Source organism: Bombus bifarius, unplaced genomic scaffold, assembly GCF_011952205.1.
Source record: "Bombus bifarius isolate JDL3187 unplaced genomic scaffold, Bbif_JDL3187 scf7180000008163, whole genome shotgun sequence".
Classification (NCBI taxonomy): Eukaryota; Metazoa; Arthropoda; class Insecta; order Hymenoptera; family Apidae; genus Bombus; species Bombus bifarius.
Window position 1 is genome coordinate 1,149,248 of NW_022884485.1, and position 21,365 is coordinate 1,170,612.

At 39.7% G+C, this 21,365-nt stretch overlaps 2 protein-coding genes across 20 annotated transcripts in view; both read right to left on the bottom strand.

The window, feature by feature from the left end:
* LOC117208866 (collagen alpha chain CG42342) overlaps positions 1–4,637 on the bottom strand; it is a 121,035-nt gene extending 116,398 nt beyond the window's left edge. For 16 of the 19 annotated variants that reach the window (XM_033450312.1, XM_033450306.1, XM_033450305.1 and 13 more), the window contains exon 1: positions 3,235–4,636. In XM_033450312.1, coding sequence (XP_033306203.1) covers positions 3,235–3,595 — 361 coding nt within the window. In that variant the 5' untranslated portion in view covers positions 3,596–4,636. Of the gene's footprint in view, positions 1–3,234 lie in introns of all 19 variants that reach the window. The other 3 variants (XM_033450319.1, XM_033450314.1, XM_033450311.1) reach the window with 2 other exon arrangements.
* Positions 4,638–8,730: 4,093 nt separating this feature from the next.
* Positions 8,731–11,001, bottom strand: LOC117208893. The gene is made up of 2 exons (XM_033450398.1): positions 10,434–11,001; positions 8,731–9,323 (listed from the first exon to the last, which is right to left on the bottom strand). Exons 1-2 carry the CDS (start codon positions 10,676–10,678, stop codon positions 9,167–9,169), a joined length of 402 nt encoding a protein of 133 aa, XP_033306289.1. The 5' UTR covers positions 10,679–11,001; the 3' UTR covers positions 8,731–9,166.
* Positions 11,002–21,365: the final 10,364 nt, after the last annotated feature.

Below are 21,365 nucleotides of genomic sequence, written 5' to 3' on the forward strand. Positions count from 1 at the left end.
AGTAAATTCTTCCTTTACACACCTACCCCGCGGTTTCTCTCGTTTCAAATTCATTCGCCGGAAAGCAACCGTTGTCTCCATTCCCAGGAAGAAACAATGTTCCTTCCGCGCGATGTTGTCTATGTTTGCAGAATCGGCCAAAAAAAAAAAAAAAAAAAATAACGTTCATGAATATTCAAAATGTGGAGGATCGAACTGGATAGATAACAAGCGTTTGATGCTTCGCAAGATATTAAAACGGTCGCATCCAGTCTTCGTTTTCGAATATTCAACGACATATGCGATATTTTCCATACGCCGGTAAGCAAAAGCATTTAATCACCAGCTTCACTTTGATAAGGGAAATTTATTACGCTCCGACGCTATTTTTTAATTTTGACTAAATCCATAATGAAAAATTCGGAGAAAAAGAACACAGAGAAACGAAGAAAGGTAGAATTGTAAATTAATGGACGGATGAATTGCAGACACAGGGCTACATTTTATGTATCCCGATGAAGAGTCGGCAGACATTCCTAGTAACTTTTGGTTACTTCTAATTATTTCTCTATCTAATCATTTCGAATACGGCAATACAATTTTGAACGTTATTCCCATAAGCCAAATTGGCATTATTTCCAAATGCCAAAAGAAAGAAAGAAAGAAAGAAAGAATATATATATAAGTTCCGGTTGTAGAGAATTAAAAGCATGAAATCTTTGTTAGAACAAATTTCAACGTTGTCCGTTCATTTGAGAATTGGAGAAAATTATCGTCGCTTACTGATGTCACTACACATCGGCAGTTCGATGGCGGATGCAGAGAGCGTTGCTCGATCTTTGATAATGGCCATTAATCAATCGGCGAACGTGAGACGAATCGTCGTATCGCTTCGCGATCTCGTGCTCGCAGAAAGAATGCCGACTGGCGAAAACGGGGAGCGCCGTGGCGTCGTCGCATACTTCTCGAAGTGTACATTGACATTTCGTTGATGTTCGATCGACGCGACGGCATCAAACCTTTGTACGATTTATCCGAAGAAGATGTACGTATCTTGACGTACGCCTGCGAAAACGGCTACCGTGTAGTGTGAAATGCATACAACTCGTTTTATCTCTCTGCATTCCATTGACGTTGTTGTCACAATATTGATAATGTATACTAAGTGAAATTGTTGATTGATAATGTTTTCACGCGATAAAGAATAAAAAAGAGGAGAAGACTAACGCGTCTAAATAAATTCATAGTCATTTATACCTATTTTCTTCTTTTTCTTTTTCCTTTTTTTGGGGGGGAGGGGGAAAGAATAATCCTAAAATAATCCTATTTTCAAATAAATTGGGAGAAAATTCAGCAAACAACGACGATAGTTAGCTACGGACGTGATAGAAAAATCAACGAATCAGCTTTAAAACCAAAACGAATCTTCGATTTTCGATTTTGCATCGTGTAATAGCGACCAGGGTAACAGAATGCTAAACTTGGTTGTGCATTAACGCTAGAATTTCGGGAATTTCATTCTACATAATACCCCGCTGGCGGTTGTTTCGATCGTGGTACGACTTTTTTCTATTTTGTGCATGGTTTTAGCAAATATTGTTCGTTTTACGATTAATTAATTAGGCAAGGTAAGAAAATTACAATTTTCGAGAAAAAGAAACTTCAAAGGATGCTCGTTGCCGTTAACGCATACTTCTCTATAGGGTGTCGTTATTCGCAAACTGGCCAGACAATTGATACAAATGCGCGGTAGCAAGTTGATATCTTTTCTGCGGATATGCAAAGTTTAAATTGCGAAGGCGCAAATTCATTCGAACGATCCCCTCTCCATATAGAGTGCAAAGAGTGATCTCGGAAAAAAGACGCTCTGTCGAGCATTCTCCAAGATCGAAATACTCAAGAGATCGCAGATCCTTTGTCCGAGAGAGCCGAAGTTGCTCCATCCCAAGACAAAGCTGGGTCTTCTCTTTCCTTTTTTACACGCGTATATATTTCCTTCCGTGCTCTTCCCTCTTTCAACACATGCACATAGTTGACTATAGGTGCACGAATACAGACATACGTGTATATACGTATACGCGATGACAATCCAACGAGATCTCGGTACGACCGCTAGCCTGGGCTTTGTACTTACTTACGTACCACGCGTGCCTTTTTCTCGCGTCAAAGACCGGGAAAAGACGCGCGGAAGAAGATAAATGAATACCAGAAAAATGCCGCATAATCAAGGAGTTCCGTTCGGTGAAAGCAGTCAACGAAATCGCCAACCACCCTCGCTTGGAGAAGTTTGAACAACATGGAGTACAAGGGAAACAAATATTAACCCTGCGGAGATAGCAACCAATCCGATAGATGCGTGCAAAATCCTTTTGGGAATGTGTATTCTTAAATGACGCTGATGCATCGTAAAGTTTATTGACAAAGAGCATCCTGTTCAAAAAATAGCTCACGAAACAAGGAAAGAATTTCTATTATTTGGATAAAAATACATTATCGCGATGCTACGAATAATACAATTGATTGTGACGACAAGAAGTATTAACATAGTTCTATTTCATTATTGCAATGTTAAAAGAGACAAGCACATTAGAAGCACATTAACAGAAAAAGAATCGCGAATGGAACGGTCCTTGACGGAACAAGGACGAGTCGACGATTAATCGGTTAACGGAGAAAATAGTAGAAAAACGAAAGTGGATCTATCCGTGTTGTTCGAGACAATCTCAAAATATTTCTAAAAACGTCTGCAAGATATTATTATGCCTCGAACGCAACTGTATCACGTGTGACGAATGTTATGACCGTTTCCACAACAAATACATCAAGCGAGCATTCTGAATAGTTCGTGTTAAACACAACTTTTTACTGTTATCATTTTCTCGCAACGTATATATTTATCGTACTCCGTGTGTTACAAAGGTATATTTATAATTTGCTTAATTATTATAAATCGCAGCTATTTCAACTACACGGTAATGCCCCATAACTTGCAAGTTACACAACTGTATATCTATAAAACTTATTTTACCTATTTATCATTGTTTCGCTGTATTTTATTGGTATATTTTTCCGATTGCCAACTAATCTATCTATAGCAATCGTTAGTTTAGTTTCGAATTAAAATAAAACATAATTAATTTAATATCCATGTCCGAAATATCTCAGACACTGCGATTGGATAAGAAATTGTTAGACTGCGACGACCTCCGCAGGATTAAACAGAATGGAACCGCGTTCGCGGCTAAGAACACTTACCTGGTGGACAATTGCACTCGGAAACGTCTCGTTTGATCCGAAAAACGTTCGACTGGAACGCTGGCCGATGCACCTCCAACTGTTCCTGAATTTCTCTCTTGAGCCTCTGAATAAGAACGTCCGGCATTTCTTGAATTTGACAACGAGCCTCCAAATTGGCGATCCGCGATTCCAATCCTATTTCCCTGTACACGAGTAGACTGGACACAGCCAAGCTGGTAATACAGAGGGCGCACATTGCCCAATTGAGTATCGCACCCCCCGTCGTTCGACACGAATCCTTACGGAATTTCCATGGCATCGATGTCTCGAGGGAGCTCTTTCTCGGCGACGGCCAGTCGGTCGCCGTGTCGGACTCCATGTTGTACACAGGATCGACACACGTTCGCTTCTATTCGTGCACGCAGCGCGTTAAGCGCGCGTCATAACCCACCCGACGATCGTCGATACGTCCTGACACGACAATCACGGACAAACGCGATAGAACGTAGAAACCACGCGAGTCTTACAGACTGTGCGGCGTCATCGTCCATCTGGAATGCATCTCGTGCGCCCACTTGCCGTTATTGCTTACCTCTCTTTCTTAGCGATCGTTCTTTCTTCTTCTATCTTCAACGAGCACGCGTTCTCCTATACTCTACCTCTCTCTATCTTTCTCTCCCTTTCGCTATATAGCTTGAACGAACGTGTTCGTTTCGCTCTTTCACCTTTTTATCCGACCCTCTCTCCTCGGAGTAATCGACGTTCCTGTGTTTGACCACACACAGACGTTGGTAAACAACAAAACGGTCCCACCAACCAGAACCGAGTGTTCCGCTAAACCGCGCGCTCGTTTTAAATGTTCGAACAAGAAATGACAGCGTCCCCCTACCGGTCGACTCGAGTCAATCACGCTGCTATCTAACTACGCGCCAGTTTGTTCCTTCGGTAACCTTTCTATCTTGCTGTCGGAACGTCTTGTCCTTCCTGTTGCCGCTGCCACTGCAAATGGAGCATCTCCCGGCGCTGTCGCATCGCGATTTCTCCGGCTTGCGCACTTTCCACACTCTCCGTTAATTTCGGAATTAGATAAATCAGCGAGGAAACACTCGATAACCTCGATCACCGGTTTTCGCCACTCGGACCGTACCTTCTCGTGTGGCACACGCTTACGCTAGGTTCGAACTGGAAAAAGCAGCGCCAACGGTGCAACTACAACTACCGTTGAAACAACGAAGAATCCCGATTTCTACAAAACATCGAGTCAAATCTAACGACCTATCGTTCACGCGGATATCGTCGACGAAACGGAAACACTGTGCCGTGACAACGAAGTTCGATTTATTGAGCAAATGAAAAGTCCCGAAATACCGCGAATGCGAAGCTCACAGCGTGGCATTCGCAGTACGACTGGATGTGGTGGGGCGACGCTCTGCCGAGGGCCGAGGGTTCGTCGCTTCGGAGACATTCGTGCACTCTCGGCCGTCTTCGAGCCTCGACTCATCCACCGGCTGCCGGACGCGTGGAGGACGATCGCTCGACCTAACGTCCACTTCCATTCGCACTGATTCGACCCTGCTTCCCTTGCCCTTCCATTTACCCCTCCGATACGCCCCTTCACCATTCCACTGGATTTCGCCAGAGGATTTAACTTTTTGTTTTTCCTTCTATCTGTTAACCGTTCGAATCGCACGGCTATCACCGTGTGCAAAATTGTACCAACTTATTTTAAATTCAACCCTTTCGTTCCTCTATATACGAGGACCAAGTTAACGGTACACGGCCTGACAAAAAGTTGATCGAGTGTGAAAATCTCTATCTTTTCGAATTGCTATTCGAACCAACCTCGATTACCTCGATTATTTCATCGCGATTAAAACTATATGATTGCATAATTTTGCAGTACTGATTTTGGTTTGTTTTTTTGAAATTATTTACACTGGAACACACAAAATATATTTGTTTGATTCTATGAATATTCTGTAAATATTGAGATACTATATTTAGATACTTTTAATAAATTAATAATATCGTAATAATCTAAATTTCTTTGTCGTCTTATTCCTTCGAATTCGAACTGTGTTTAAAAAATACATATTTGCTTACGTAATTTACGTGTTCGAAGGGTCAATCTATTTTTGATCGAAAGATTAAACCAATTAAACCGATATCGAATCACGAATTTGAAGTAGAATGGGATTGGAACGAAACGAATCGTAACAAAGCAGTTATATTAGGAAATATCGATCGACGAATCGATCGTTTCCCTTGAAACACATCCCCTGTGTGTATACGTGACGGATACGTACAATCGACCCCTTGCTACCGTCCAATCGCTAGCACAGGAAGCGATTATAGACTACATCCTGGAACGTACGTTCGGCGTGTTCGCCCTCTGCGCGTATACTAAATCGAATGCTGTAGCAACCTGCTAATCGTATAACTAATAAGCGGACAAATCGTCGATACACGATGAGAAACCATTATGACAAGACAAATACGATTGATGTTTCATAGAACTGCCGTTCATCTGTCGAAACGCTCTTTGCAACGCGTATCGTTTCTTACTAGCAATTTAGAAACAGGAAATATCGGAAGTTAAATACCACGAGATACTCGATATCGCGTTAAATTTATTATCGTTAGTGAATAATAATAAAAACTTCAGTATCGTGAAAGTTTGAAGACACGAATGAAAGGGAATTGATTTTTGAATTCAAAAATATGCACCAGCCGTGTGCATCGTAAGTATGTCATTTCCCATTTATCCTTATATCCCAATTTTAAGAATGAGTAGTCGAAGCATTTCGAGATAAAGCATAAAATATCAAATTACGAAGAACAGGTAGAAAGCACTATATTGGGCAGTGTTCTCTTCACCGAAGTCCTAGCACGATTTCTCCAAATATGTAATACTACCTTCACTGAAATCATCTAGACATACTTACATTCCATTAACGTTATCAAGACAACATGAGTTAAACATTCGAAAAAAGAAAAAATGTAGTGCCTAAAATATACCGCAACCGATCGTCTCTGTAAAGTATACGTCGCATTCCACTCCGTTGACGTCCTGAATTTAATCGAGGCCCTTTCGACTGTACGGTTATGCTATATCTGTATAGTTTCTCGTTTTCTTGTTCAAAGACAGTACTAATCAGTGAAAACCATTCGGAACACACACAACGATGAAGATATGTCTATCTTTGGTGTCTCGCCAGTTTCTACACAGGACTTTTTAGTCCTGAATATCCGATGTTTTTCTTATCTCGCAGACTGAAGGACTAGGCTCAAGTGCATTCATTATGACTCGAAGCCATCTTTTAATGTCTACCGTGTTGATACATAAAATTCCATGTTATTTTATAAGTCCTATTTGTTGAAGTTTTTTCAAACGTCAAATTATATTAGCCGATAATTTCGAGCATCAATTTTAGCCAAATATACTCGAAATTGTTAAGCGTATATCTCTATAAGATGCACTATTATGCTACGTAATAAGAATTTCATTAGAGATACTTGCGAGAACTTTGATTTAAAAAGAAGCTGTTTGACGTGATAAAATTAAAGAGAAGCGTCTTCTTAAAAGAAAAGTCGCTCCGACATAATCGTAGACGTGTAGTAATTTTGTACATCGATCGAAGGATTCTTTATAAAAAAGAACCCGGGCACGATATAAGGGTACTTGTCCCATCTGAGACTAGTTTTGAATTGACAATGGACCACGTTGAGAGCCTCTGAGAACTGCAAACCATGGTTCGAGGGGTGAACTTCTAGCGTGCGTCGTGATTAAAAAGTCATCGCGGCCGATGCCCTCTTCACGGCACGTTGGTCATCGTTGGGGTGCGGTACGAGGCGCATTATGTCGCGTTTCCGCCAGGAAGCAGGCGCAGTCGGGACGACAGCCTGCACCTCGTTTCCGTGCACTCTGAGAGAACGTGCCTTGCGGACACTCTGGATAAGGATAAAACTACGTAACAAGAACGCGTGCGAGTAGGACGTCACGATGGAACGATAGCTGAACGGAGGACGGAGAAAAGAGGATAAAGAGAAACCAGGAGAGAAAACGTCGGAGGAGGTGGAGGCGACGGGTACCTACGGACACGTTCGCGACACTAAAGCAGACTCTCATTTCGGGGACGAATCCGAAGCTACCCCCGCAAATGTGTCTGCACGTGCGAGAGGGTGAGTGAGCCACACGGTGTAAAGGGGCGGGGGGCCAGTCAATGTGTAGTTTGTATTCCGCTCGGCAGAAAATACTCGTTCGTTACAATGTATACGTACGGACGCACTCGCCGAAACTCGTCCTTGTCGTCGTCGTCCACGTCCTCGACCTTATCTTCCTTCTACTTGTATCCATCTCTTTATATTCATAACGATACTTTCACGCGAAAAGTACCGATGCGATGCTATGTATTAATTCGCCTCTCATCTAAGATCTTGACATATATTCCGATGCTGTTGTTATTTGGATAATTGGAGATCTCGTATATTCGACGACTACATAATTGGATCGGTGTTTTCTTTTTAGAAAGTAAACGAATACGTTTTATTCTTTGTACAATATGTAACGGAGTACTTACTCCTTTAGTTTCCAGCGTAAATTTGTGAATCATTTTTTTTACGAATACTTTTACGTTATATAGACGTAATTATCGAAATGGCTTTAACAAAAATTTTAGTTTCTTTATTGTTTCGGCCTATGGAATCTTACGATAGATAGATACGATGTTTCTTAGTTAAACATTTTACAATCCGCATTGAAGTTTGTCGCAATACGACAGTATATTTTAAAAAGCGTTTCCATCTTTGACTGAAGAAATCGTAAAAGAAGAGAGGTCCCCGGGTCACACAGATAGTAAAAAAGCGTCGGTGAGGAACGAAGGAGGAAATGGAGCCCGGAACGCTTCATTTAATTTTATGACAGCCTCGAAGCTGATCGCTATATCGTCATGGACGAACACGCATTATCGGATCCACCCAACTTTATTGGTACTCGTTCAAGGTAAACGCAATATCGTATTTGATATCCCGGTTTTCAACGACTCGCTGACCTAGCAGTAGTTTCGCTAATAGTCGTAATAAAAGAGTAAGGAAATCGAATAAGTAGGAAGAAAAGACAGAAAAATGAAAGAATTATAGGCTGGAGGGAATAATTTGATTGTTTATTTTCGTGCGAACGATTTAGCGAAGCGATGCGGCTAATGTTGGGGTGACAAGACAAGTGGATACTTCCCTCTCTGTACGATCGGTCGGATGAAGAGGCAATGAGGGGTCTCGTGATCATTATTGACTAGATAAGGAGCGTGTACTCACTAACTTGGGTCCTAGTCGGACAGTCGAACAGAGAAAAGGTGAGATTTATCTAAACAGGTAGGAAGGTAAAGGTTTTTCTTTAGAACAAATTCTTTGAAATCTTCCCTTCTATAGTTAGTTGCGAGGCAAATTATCCGTTCCGATGATTAATAGCAAATTTGACATTCGAATATATAGAACGTTTGTTGAATTTTCTACATAGATGCTTAGGAATTCCTAAGCACGAATCGTAGAAATACTATACGCCTCTGGGTTATCGAAATTTTCTAATGCGAACGGAATAAGTTAAATAAATACGTAGCACAGTTCTCGAACGGCAAATCTCACGCAAAGAACTCAAACTGGTCACGTCGAAGTAGCGTTTTATTTAGGTCAAGTATCGTCTACAGGCACTAAGCAGTCTCTTTCGTAAACCTTCGTAAGATATCGTGTTTCGTCTACGATCAGGCACCATAATCGACCATAATACCATGCCATATCGAATCAAGCCATGTTCTGAAGCAATAATAATCACGTCGAGAATTTCATTCGCCATGCGCGAGCATATGTATAAATCAGTAGCGTACTTGAAAGAACGATTAAATCCAGAACCACCGTCTCGAGAATCACGTTCGTTCAATAGGAAGCAGCTTCTTGGTCATTGGCGAGCAGCGTTCAATCCTTCATTAGACACATCTCGATAGTCAGAGATTATGATTACGATCAACAAAGCCGTCATGAGTAGCATAATATCGCAGCCTCCTCGAAGAGTACAACCGCGAGAGTCCGGATATCGTTGGGACAAGGTCTTTGTACTGTAATCGCAGGAAGACGATAATCGACGTAAATACCGCAAATCGTCGACAATCGGCGAGGGTAGTTTTCTAAGCCCACACGGGATCATGGGATCTACCTAAATCGTGATTCGCAATGGCATACCACGCGAAGAATTCGCAAAATTACTGTCGCGTATTTAGTTCCAGTTCTCGGTCAATAAAACAACATCGAACTTTTCATTGTTAACCAAGTACATATATCGCGATTTTCAAAACTAACTTACTTGCAAACAGCATCTAGTGCAAAAGAAAGTCTTCTCGTACTTTCAACTTATTTTTACTCCGAGGATTATCCCATGTACATTTGTAGCATAATATACGAAATGGGACAGCTACACTCCATACATAAAACCCACTGAATCTTGTTAAACTTACAAATAGGAAAAGTAAAACACATTTTTCCAAACGTTTTCTTTTAAATGGCGTGCGTTCGCTTCCCGTCACTTTCCTGCTTAAAGCAGGATTACGTATGGTCGTTCATATCCGTCTGCGTAATATACACAATGCCGCTTTCGTTGTTTGTTATCAAGAATAAGGGATCAGTGTTTCCCGCTGACGAAAATGCTGGGGTAGAGTTAGCGCTGTTAGTCACCGGCTCGTGTTACTGTACACCATTTCTACGCAAACCGTATCGATACCTAAAATACCTTCTTCATTTCGAACAACCGCGACCATACGATCATTGCCAAAGTATACGAAGCAATTTTTTAAATTCCTCGTCGGATGGGACAATTATTTGATTCGTCGTTTATATAATTTATAAATACCGTATCTACTATCTCTTTTACGCAAAACAATTTATTCGCACTGGTAATCTGTAATTTGCGATTTGAAGAATTTCATTAATAATACCAATTCAAGGAAGAAGCGAAACGTACTTTCTCTAAAAACTAATCTATGCAAAAAACGAAAGAAATATATTATGTGTAGAAGGTAACTAGATTTTAAATGGTAAACGCAACGAAGCGTGGTGTCAATTACTTAACGACCCTGACCGTGATCACCCCCGATTCGACGCGAATACCTCGTTGATATTTAAGTGATTAGCGCGTGACTTTCTTTAGAAACTCTTTCGACCGGCATACTGACCAATACGTAGACATCGATATGCCGCCTTTCAGCATCGCCGCAATGCTATTAACTGGGAGCTGCTCTCGCAATCTCTGATGTAGCTGGTACCGCTGTTGCTGCCACGCCGAGAAGCACGATGCTTTAAGTGGGTGGTACAGACGGCTCCGTGCGAGTACTTTGTACGAGCGAGCCGGAATTGGTTTAAGCCCATTATATGTGTACGTGTACGTGCACCAAGAGACGTTAAAGAGCCCCCCGTTCATAGTTTCTATGAAGCTTTCGAACCTGATCTACTTTTCTACCTGAAAATACTTTCGGTAACAAGGACGTACAAGTGGCGAAGATTAAAGAGATTAAAAATCGAGGAACAGGGGCTAGCGTGGAGCGAATGAAATTGAGCTATGACAATACAAATGCTTAGCGTAATGTACCATTATTGCGACTTTGATATCTAAATTATTAGCGTAAATGTACGCCATAACAGCTAAAGTGATACGATCGTCACTGAATAAAGCATCATGAGATACGATGTTAATATTTGTCGCGTTGGCCATGAGTTGCAATAGCCGAATATTAAATTGATAGGCTAATTCGCAACGAATCTAGGTAGATGCATATTACAATACGATATATGTCATCTGCTATAATGTGTGTATTATCTCATGCCCATAATATCATTTCACGAAGATATTCGGAAAGAATGAAAGATATAAAACGCGTGTTCCTCGTATTTGGAATTTTAATGTCTAAAAGTCGTATAAGTAGGTGGGACGAGGAGTTCGTTGATTCGAATAGGAAAATTCGATGCATTTGGAAATCTAATCACGTGGTACCACGGTGAGCTGCACCCTCGCAATGTTCAATCTACGTTGTTCATTACCGGAGGGATTACAAATCCAAAGTGCGTGTACATGAGACTACATGAGGCACGTGTACCGGCAAGTAGGTGCGCGTTCCCAAAGTCAAGAGTGGTGGAAGCCAATGTCGCATTATCGTATGGAAGACAGTGCATAAAGTGAAGCAAGAGCGTTCGTCAACGGTGCAATATACATGGTCGAACGAACAGTGTACACGATCAATGAAACCTATGGTTACGCGTGGGATCACGTATGTTGTCCCGTCGTGCTACAACCAGAAAGCAAAGGGGGAAAGGGTGACGACGTTTACTGGTCGCATCGAATTACAAGTCCCTTAGGTAATGGTGCGTACGTTATTCAATACCCAGTACTCGGCATTCTATGTGTGCGGCAACATAAAGAATGGAATTTCTTCGCGTGATAAAGCGTTTATGCAATTATGAAATCGATGGTATACTCGGAAAGATTATCGTTGCTCGGCTCTGTTCGCTCGTCCGTGATTTCGTATTATCGAAAGGAGAAGCGTCTCCGAACCGTGGAAATCGAGACTTAATATAGTACGAAAGAAGAATTTGTATGCTAAAATCATTTGGAAGATTTGAATATTTCTATGTAGATGGTATGCAAACAGAATCGAGTACTTAAAAAACATGCGTTTGTATTAAAATGAATGGAAATGACTTTACTAACACAGATTCGTTACGTCGAAATGAATGATGGCTTTCTACAATAAACTTTATACAGAGTATTCTACAGGTTTTCACGTAAACTTTGTTATTCAAGTTTGGAATTATAAATAATGTGGAAATAAACACGAAATAAGAGTTATCCAAAAGATTTGTTGAAAGATTGTGATAAAAATATGGAACAGGAGAGAGATGGCAGTGATTTTAATCAGAATACATAATAAAATAAGTAAATAATATTTATAATATTAATATAGAAAAAAGTACAGAAAAGGAGAAATAAATTTATTACCTTTAAGATCTTATATCGATAGAGATATCCACGTACATACAGTGCTATTTAATTTTATTCGATATATCAACCTGTTGTTGTAATTTACTTTATGTACATGTAATTGGATAAATCAAAAGGAAACACACCTATTTACTTTTGATTTGACTGTATTAAACAGTAAAATATTTCATATTTTTGTTACGATTTTTTAATAATTATATGTTTATGTGACGTTTCATTTATTTTTATTAATTACTTCTACGCTTTATTTCTCCGTTTATCGTTCTATGATAGAATATCAATTTCAAAAAAGTAATATTTAAAAATGTTTATCGAAATACGATCGTGCCTGAAATATTATATATATTTCAATACTTTTATTAAATACATTCGGTGAAATATTTATCGCGGCATTAATTTTGTTTTTTTCTTCTCGTTTATACGTAATAATAGCTTGAATTTTTATTTCATTGCCTATTAAAGGAGGATGTTGCCCGAATATTTTAGCAAAATTTCCGAGATTGAAGAATGTTCGGTTTCTGACGCGTGTAAGTAAGTATGTATTTGACCCTCCTACGCGGAAGGCATAAATGTGTCGGCAGAACATTACGCCAGAAGATTGGAAGTACGGGTGGTTTCATCTTTCGCGATAAAGCATAAATCACTGAAGCTGGGCGATGCGAGTAGTACACGATCCAATTAGTTGGATAAAGGAAAAGCGAAAATAAGAACTTACGATGTGATCAGAGGAAAGAAAATTTATATTATATCAGGGAATTATAAACGATAGTAATAACTGTTTATGTAATGGTTCGCCGAGAATCCTTTATGAAATACCGTTAAATTATAATCTAAGATGCAGGCAACGCACACGGACCAGTATCACGATGTACATATTTGTTTGATACACAAATATTCGTATCATGAGTATGGTTCCATTTATAGAAGTGGTAATATCTTTTTGCGGTAATAAAATATTGACTTACCTTTAAATACACATCAAATATTAAACTTGTACGGTAATAGTAATGGCAGTAGTAGTAGCACAATATTTACACGAGAAGTTGTCGTTTTCTACAACCTCGAAATATTCCTGTTCTCGGATTTGAAACTGTTTACGTTTTGATAAAATGAATAAAATGCATATCGTTATAAAAAAAAAAGACGTATTGAAGAGCAGGTTTATAGAAAATGTTCATTTGAGATGTTCATACGCATAATCGAACGATAGAACCGAATATTACATACGATAATTAGCTCTTGCAAGATTTGTAAATTGCTTTTTAAATATATTTCGAACTTTTATCCGAGGTTACATAATGACAAAGAACAGTTTAGTTTGGCTAATGAAACCCGTGTTAAACACAAGGATATGTGTTGTAAACCGTCTAAGGGATAAAAGACAGAAAAACTAATTCATAGTGAAAAGGGTTGAAGCAGGCATCCGTGTTTCAGCAGCAGCCAGGACGGGATATACTTAACCTTGCCGCGGCGTATTCAGGAATTGAATTTCCACATGAGACTGCGATGCATCATGCGGTTGACGGTGTTTCAGGCAACCCACGCGTCAATGAGAACGTCGACGCGGCCTCGCAGACGGAAATTACCAACGAGGAAATTCTTAGTTTCGAAGCGAGAATATCAACCGTATAACGGAAGATTTTTATTCGTTTAAACGGCGGCACTATTCCGTTGGCCAAGCGAAAAAGAATTTCAGGTCGGCGAATATGTAGGAGCACCACGGTCGAATCGTTACCGTGACACGACGAAATTGTATTCCAACGTCGACCTGAATTAACTTCCCCTCAAGTCCCAGTACTTCGTTGGGATAATTGCTCGGGCTATTAAGAAGTCAGCGACAATTACGTCGATCCAGCGGTACTGCAAACCCGAGCAAGCTCTGTCCGGACGCCTAACGTTGCATTAGCATAATTAAATCGTGAGCACCGTGATTGGCCATTGTAAAACTGTTCTTCTTTTCCTTTTTCGCCGACGAACTCGTTACAGTCGATATAATTCAGTGTACAGTTAAACTGTAATCCCTATCGAGCTTGTGGCCCTGAACGCTAAATTCAAGGTTGAAAGAATGTCGAGGATATTGGAGCATCCGCAATACTACGATTTTATCAGTTGAAAGTAACGATTATGATAATTATAGACACACATGACGTCCAATAACTACCATTCGAGAGATACTCGACGATCTCGTTATCTTGTACGTTCATGATCAAAAATAGTATCAGAAAGTATTATGATATTTCAAGATTTACTCTATACAAAATGGATCGATATGAACCGCCGGCTGAAACGATCTATCATTATTTATTCATTTGATCGAATTAATAGAAAGACACGAGTTCGAATGGAAGAACATTTTTACATGTAAAATTTGAAAAAAGGAGTTCGTTTGAAATGGACAAGGCGATGCACACCCTCGACTGAAATATCTAGATCGTCAGAATGTTATTTGCAGTAACAGCAGAGGGTATTGATTAACATTTACGACAAGCAAAGACGGATTTACAAGTCTTTCGGGTTAGGTTTATTTTCAACCCACGCTACGTCGATTTCCCAATGAATAAGAGGTCACGAAACCTTTCCGCCCCGCAAAATGTATAACGGCCGCTTTAGAATCGTAGAAGCTTTCTTCTCGAAGCTCGTATAAAGTCGCGATTCCCGGCACGTATCCCTTCGGAGAGTTCGCGTCGAGCTTGTAAAGTCCTAATGACGACAGTCGACTGTCAAAAGGAAAAAAGAAGAAAAAAAGTATCGGATTCACCAGGGGAAGACTTTAGTAAAGCCGAACGAGTTTCGCATAATTCTTCAACAATGCGTCATTCGTGGGAATAAAATTTTTACCGGCAGGAAATTTCAATTCGATATCTACCCTTCCATAAAGTGCAAAATACGTAACACACAACCAAAATTGAAGTCGGAGTAAATAATAAATGCTTTTACGCTTTTAACAGCTTTCAAACTCAACTTCAAAAAAGTTACATTAATACCCCGATAATTCGTAAACTTCGATAATAAAGTTACAACAATTTTATTAATATTAAATACCTTTCGCGATAGAAACGTTCCCCCATTTCTTCATTTTTCTTTCTCTCTAGTATCGTTTCTAACGATTAAATATTGGACAAAATTTATGGCATGTTATCTGCGCGCTAACTACAAAGTTTGGGAAAACGACATTTCACATGTACCACCCTAATGTAACTTTACCTCGCAAGTATATACTGCTATATCGCTAAAGCTCTGCTTCCCATTCCATACATTTTCGCTCCAGCACTGTACTTATTACAGTTTTTAACGAACGTTAATCCAATTGTACGATATTACAACTTTCGAAAGTGTTAAAAGGTTTAAAATTTACGGGAATAGAATCAATGCTAATACTCGACGTTTTCCTTGGGAAATATTTCTAACTCTTTTATTTATTTTATCTCTTTCATACATACATACGATGTATATCTTATTATAACTGAAGGATTAAATGAATTTTCCCCCTTTACCTCTGCGTCGTAGGATCTTCTTTTAGAAGCTTTTTTTTAAATTAAAAAAAAAAGCTAACCAATTTCTTACAAACAAATTTCGCTTCCTGATTCGTTTCACGATCAAGCCGAAATTCTAAAATAGAAATTATAGAATCAAAATCATCGTATTTAATACCGAGAAAAAGATCAATAGGCTTTGTATAGAACTCTAATGAAGCAATCAAGATCATCGTTTCATTCGTTTCTTGCAATCACTTTCAATTGTGTTCTGCATTTCGGCCAGGAAGTCTTGCTTTTGTAAGTATACGTCTTCATCACGCATCCAAGATTATACATATGTATGTACGCGCGGGGAATCCCCCTCTAAAAGTGACGAACAATGCCGATGCTGCCATTAAAATGCCGGCAAAAGCAGTGGAAGACCTTTTGTGCAAAATCAAATTTTCTGCATACGATCTGTATGATTTTACAATGCACTGTTCGATAACTTTGCATTGTGAATGTACAGTTGTTTGCTTTCGAAATTACGAAATAAAGCGAATAGCACCGAATATCGACGTTCGAATAAAAATACAAACTTTTATTATATTTTTTAAATTCTCTGCAACGTTGTGCGAATCATAGACTATACATTTGACTTAATCGTAAAATTTTATGCTGTTCGATAAATTTTGTTAAGAGTTAAGAATTCCGTGCCCTGTTTAAACATGCTAATTAAAGACATTAAAAATAAAAAGGTACGAAAGCATTTATAAATTTAAATCAAATTCTTTACCCACCTCTTGATAAAACATATATCTAGTTATTTATAATTTACAACGATACAGTTTCTCTATGCTTAAATAAATGCGAAACATTATGAAATAATCTTTTCCGTGTGTACCAACGTACAGAGGAATATCGAATTTTCGTAGATGAAAGGAATTTCGAGAAGATAAACCGAAAAAACGTTGGCGGCTATGAACGGTTCGATCAAATGCCATCGATTACATAAAAAAGGATACAGGAACGAAGGGACAGATAGATATGTAGCGTGGTAAAAGAGAGAGAGAAGGAACTGTTCGGCTCCCTCTGGAGAATTCGAGCAGAAGATCTCGTTAGATGGGTTTTGCCTCGTCCCTGTCGGCCAGAGTTTCGCGAATGAAACGAAATGGCGCAAATTTTCGCGAGAGTGCACGTACTACCATAGGAGAGTCTCCGGTAAACTGGCCAGCCAAGTACCACGCACTGGATACGTCGTAGTCTGGCTTGAAAATGACAATACACGTCCCCCTTTCGGTTTAATTAAAGGCGTGTTTCGCCCGAAATGCAGCTATTCCTGCACGCTTCGACCCATACTCCCTTGGTAGGTATCCTTCTATTCGTTTCACGGCCATCCTACTACGGCACACGTCTCTATACGGCCACGCGAAACGTACGTTGCTTAATGGAGCGCCGCGTCTGCCACCCTGTAATGGCACGACACTTTGCACTTGCGCCACTGGGACGCTAAATAGCGCTATCGCCGAGGGTAGAGGTCCGCTAGCCAAATAGCTAGGTTGGTATAGTTGGTTAAAGGGAAGGACTGACCTGTCAGACGAATATCAAGTTAACTGTCTGTGTACGCCTATGTTACGGCTATTCATGCACGAATGTTATGAGTATTTCATTTTACCTTCCATCCGGCAATAACAGACTGTCGAATCCTAAATGAATCGATCGTTAGTCTCAAATTTAAGTCAATTCCAATACGAAAATTGCAAGATGATTGCCTTCTTACTTCGATTGATTACGCGACTAGGTATTGGAGGTAGAAAGATATTTTATTTGAACATTTTCACGCAAATAAAATTAAATTGTTTGTATCAGCCTAGGAGAAAAATACGTACTAATCGAAGTGGAGCAATTTTTTCCAATATGGTAGTCAGTTGATCAATTTCGACGAAACAGGCGTTGTTTAATTTCGTAGCGGAGAAAGATTGAATTAAACACCTCTGGTTAAATTAAATGTTTGAAGCGTTCCGCAGTTGAGCAATAAAAACTGTGGACCAAGCATCTGTGGATGTATTTACTCTGACGTTCGTTGTGAAAATAACGCATATAGGGAACAAATATCGTATTAGTAAATTACTATCTCGTGGAAACATAATACATCTAACGACGATAATTTATTTCTGAAATATCTTTCATTTCGATGCAAAGTTCTATCGCACGTACTACGATAAGAATCACGAAATAGGTAATTTCTGGAAATTACCTTTCTAAAATTGAATTACGAATTCTTTCAGACGATAGAGCAAAATGCGACAAATTCCAGCGACATTTTTGCATAAAGGCGCGAAAAGTAAGAGACTAGAGAAGAAAGTGAAAAGAACGAAAGAATACGGACTGTAAGGCAAGGAAGCAGCTGAAGGCCGAGAGGGAAAGAGAGAGGCACGAACCACTTGGCTTCATTCAAAGGGGGAATCACTGCCGCCGAGTCTGTGGGATACGGTGATGAGGTTATTCCGTCCTCCTTCCCTCAGGAAATGACGTCACATCTCGACGTAATAAACACAAATATAAGTGGTTCCTGTGCTGTGTTCCGACGGCAAAATAACGTAGGCCGACATGATCGAATCGCGTACGTCGGAAGAGGAAATTTGGAGAGGGTGTCGGCGCTCTTGGTGCTTCCACGAATAAATTAGCGACGACGTTTGCCTTCCAGCGTTCCAGCGCCTTCCCTACAAAGCCATAACATCGCGATCGATCGATGTCGTCTCCTCGCATTCGATTGATAAGAACATCGTGCTTACGTGTTGGCACGCAAAACGATTATATCCGAGTTTATGCACCTTTGAGTCTAGAATTCCAACGCCCTTGTCGAAATTAACTCGCGAAATTCGAATAACGATGCGACGAAGTAATTGCGTTAATAACACACGTATCGTAATTGAAATTACATCAATTTCTCGAGTGTAAGCTTCCATTCGTTGCAGCTAGGTACCCGTGAAAAACAACATGGCTCAAATTTATGGCTGTAATAAAAATTTAATCTATCAACCCAATGAGAAAACTATTAAGGATCTGAGACAGATTAAACCGAAGTAATTTGACGGTGCTCGAGGAACAAACGCGAACTAGGATTTCAAACAGAAGAAAGAATTAACGAGGGCATTTGTTTCGCGGATTTTGTGAGAACGCGATAAGTGACCAGCATACGATTGTCGACGACAATTTTCAACGCGAGCCTCGTAGAAACTCGTTTACGACGGCATGCAGCTCCTTGGACCGCGAGACATCTTAAGAATCGTAGCCCGATTTCACGCGAGAACAATGCCGGGGCCACTTTCTTCCACTCGGTCTCTCTTTCTCTATTAAGTCGGCTCCGTGAAAACGCAGACTAATTTCTCGTCTCGCCCCGCGTCACGACGTTTCTGAAGAGTCCACGGCGGAGTGGCCCGCAACCGGGAGGGTTACGAGTCAGAAGGTTGAAGAGGCATTCGTACAAAGAGCAAAGGAGTGTGCAACAATTATAAACACCGTGGCAATTACGGTGGCATGGGTGCGTGCACTTCCTTCCAGGTCTTTCTCGCTCTCTTCCCTCCATTCTCGTCTTTCTCTCGAATTGCGCCAACCGCGGAAGAAACCGGTGCCTCTTCACCGCAACCGCACCACCCCAGCTGCTTTCACTGTACCACCTTTTACTCGCTTGTAATTGAGCTAGAATCATACAACGAAGAGAAGGAACTCGGCTAGAAACGAGTGGCTACTCGAACGCGTCACGTGTGCGATCTCGAGATGCTTTTCATTCTCCATTGCCAACTGCTTCGCGATTTCCAACCGTAGAATACCGAAAGTGCCATCGTCATACGTCATATGTAAAACGGTCTCATTTCCTTATATGTGAAATTTAAGTTGACATACGAGAAACAATATAGCTTCGTGCTGTAGAAAAATACGTGTTACGTAGAGTTTAGAAAATATTACGTGATGATTTTTAATTATTTTTAACAACTTTTCGTTAATTCGCTTGCAATATTTTGTTTACTACGTAGGAACGTATACCTCATAACTATTTTATGTTTAGGAATTTTCCATACATCGTTATGGTCCGTCAAAAACCTGAAGAGTTTAACACGTCCATTCACGTTCCTGTTGTTAGTGATCCAACAAAGTATTTTGAATAACATTTTTTTTTTTGCAGATGAAACAATATCTTTTCTCTGCGCGAATGCGTTTACTGACATTTTGAAGCTGACATGGATCGCCGGATAGAGACAGATCACCGGATGCGGATAATCGTGTTCTGCGTTGATATGGAAGTTAATGGACAAGCCCGGGAAAACAAAACGCGCGACACCAAAAACAAATCGACGCTCGCTCCCCTGAGCTTCGTGAATCAAAGAGTATCGATGTTAACCAATCAAAATTTCAATGGATACTATTTTTCCCACCAAATGATATCGGCTCAGGTGCCTGTACGTTGATTGAAACTATTCATTCATGAATCGCGTCAAGTGTCTCGAATATTTGAGAACATTTCTTTTCATGACAAGAAGCGCCAAAGAAAGTACTTGGTATTTATTGTATTTTACAGTGGATTAATATCGATGTATATTTCTTCGTTATTCGTTTAAATTGTTTCTCTATATTGTTTACGAAATATAACGTGACATATCGGGGACCAAGAAATTGCGTCACATTACATTCGCAAGATTGATTATTTATTCGTATAACAATATAATAGTATTATTATATTACATAAATCATGTTGTTACGCTATTACTACCGTCGATTACTGTATCGACTACTAATGGTGTTCGTTTGCAAAGCAACACTGGTTAATTATGTCAATTAATATGAAATTCTAGTCAATAGATAATATTGTAATACATATAACGATTGTTTACGCTAAACATTGCTCGTGTGTAAACTTTCCTAAACCGAAGGAATAGATATTATTACACGATATTACATATAATATCGAACAATAAATTGATACGATTTACAAATTTATCAAAGTTTAAAGATTTGCTTGAAAGCACGCGTTAAGGTTTTAGTCAAGTCGTTCGAGTAGATACCAACATATCAACGGATTCAGTTTCAGCGATGAACAATATGACATTAAGTAGATTCGCTTTGTACAAATGCTCGTAAATCTTGAAAACGTCACGATATCGCGACTTCCGTTCAATCAGTAGTATGTTTACGAGCGTAGTCGCAGGATACTAGAATGCGCGACGCCTACGATACAGGATAATCCAGTACCTAAGACGTAAAACCTGTTTTCGAACGAATCATTTAACATTTAACTGTAGACATAGAAATCACCAGCTAGTTCAAAGCAAAGCAACTAATTGCAACGTGTGTTTCTACCATTTTCCATCTACCGATTTCCACCATCAAAACCTAGGACTATATATCTTACTGTGATACTTGGCTGGACATAATCAAATATTACAATAAATACTTCTACACTTTTTAAATTTATATCAGGATTCCAATTAATTTGTACAGATATGCATCGTAATTACTAAATCAGTCTAATTAATATTAGAGTACTCCATACACGAGCGAGAAGTAATAAATCATTTCGATAATTTCAAAAATATTCTATCTATAATTGTATACTTAATGTTTGGCAGAGAAAGCTAGATGTTTGATTCATGCCAGAT

Excerpts from the sequence above, each read along its gene's own strand:
- LOC117208893 (XM_033450398.1), bottom strand. The coding sequence starts at position 10,678 with ATGAACGGGGGGCTCTTTAACGTCTCTTGGTGCACGTACACGTACACA. Across the intron at positions 9,324-10,433 it reads ATATCGATGTCTACGTATTG|TACAAAGACCTTGTCCCAAC; the intron begins GTCAGTATGCCG and ends CTGCGATTACAG.